This window comes from Pygoscelis adeliae, unplaced genomic scaffold (genome assembly GCF_000699105.1).
Source record: "Pygoscelis adeliae isolate BGI_AS28 unplaced genomic scaffold, ASM69910v1 Scaffold480, whole genome shotgun sequence".
NCBI lineage: Eukaryota > Metazoa > Chordata > Aves > Sphenisciformes > Spheniscidae > Pygoscelis > Pygoscelis adeliae.
The window spans coordinates 144650-145997 of record NW_008823926.1 but is presented as its reverse complement, the minus strand read 5'-3'; the positions used below and the strand labels follow the sequence as shown (position 1 = coordinate 145997).

Sequence of the window (1348 nt, the reverse complement as noted above, 5' to 3'; positions counted from 1 at the left end):
AAAACTCCCTAAAATCCAGCCCCTCTCATCCCCCCCCCCACCCGGCCGCAGGACGGAGCAGCTTTGGGGACAAGGCACCACGGAATTTTTGATGACGTTAATTTCTTTGATGCCTGGTTACGGGGAGCTGGGCCCCCGGGGAGGGCAAGGGCTGGGCCACATCCCTCGCCCGCGAAGCCCCCCAGCCCGGGGTCGAACCAGCACCGCAGACCTGGAGAGACCCGGGAGATGGAGAAAAAGAAAAGAGAACAGTAGTTAAAAACAAATCTCATAGAAAGTGATCCGTCCGCAGCGATGCACGGGGCAGCGGGAAGGGCTGGTGGGCGGCTGGGGCACCCTGGCATCCCCGCCACGAGGGCAGAGGGACAATCCGCTGAGGCTGGTTCCCCCCCCTCGCTGTGTGCGGGGAAGGCAAACGGCTTTTCCAGGCAGCGCCTGGGAGAGCGGCTCTCGCCGCAGCAGGGAGCTGCTGCTGCCGCTGCCCCGTCCCGATGCCGGCACACCACCGGGACGGCTCAGCTGGCAGCTCCCGCTTCTGCAGCTCGTGATTTCCTCCAGAAGAGCTCCCCGGGGTGGCTCTCGGCGAGGGAGGATGGAGGTGAGCACATGTGTCTCGGTGCCCTGCCAGCCCCAAAATGCCGCCACCCAGCCCACCGCCTCTTCCAAAAGCACCAGAGACCTCTTGGTCACCTCCTTCCTCGGCTGCATCCCGGCCACCACGTGCATGGTTGGGGCGGTGGGAAACATCGACACGCTGGTGGCCTCCACGGGGTGCGCTGGCTCCACGTACGTGTACGTCGTCAACTTGGCCCTGGCCGATCTTCTGTTCTTACCCACCATCCCCTTCGACACCCTGCGCAGGTTGAGGGACCACCGGTGGGCGGCCCCCTGCCCGCTGTGGCTGGTGGCCTTCCTCCTCGCCCTCCCCGCCATGATCCTCATCGACCTGTGCACCGGTCACCGCCGCAGGGTGACCAAGCACATGTGCCGCCCCACCTGGCAGACGGGAACCTGCGAGGCGTATCTCACCGTCCTCTCCAGCACCTGCATCCTCGCCCCGGGCATCATCGTCTGCTGCTCGTACACCAAGCTGGCTAGGAGCTACTGGAGGTCCCAGCAGGCTTTTGTTCTCAGCATGGAGGAAACCAGCCGATGTCCCAAGCGGAAGGTCCTGTGTATGATCTCCAGCACCGTGCTCGCTTACTGGACTTGCTTCCTGCCCTTCTGGCTGCGGCAGCTCTTCGGCATCTCTTGGTACGAGCAGGGGGACCGGGGTGGCACCGCCGTCGTCTCCATCAACTTCCTCGTGACCCGCCTGGCCTGCAGCGGCAGGCGCCACCACACCCTC

The 1348-nt window shown here is 64.8% G+C and overlaps 1 protein-coding gene across 1 annotated transcript in view; it reads left to right on the top strand.

The window, feature by feature from the left end:
- Positions 1 to 592: 592 nt before the first annotated feature.
- LOC103914179 (urotensin-2 receptor-like) overlaps positions 593 to 1348 on the top strand; it is a 2578-nt gene continuing 1822 nt past the window's right edge. The window contains exon 1 of the mRNA XM_009320791.1: positions 593 to 1328. Within this exon, the coding sequence (XP_009319066.1) occupies positions 593 to 1328 (736 nt within the window). The remainder of the gene's footprint in view (positions 1329 to 1348) is intronic.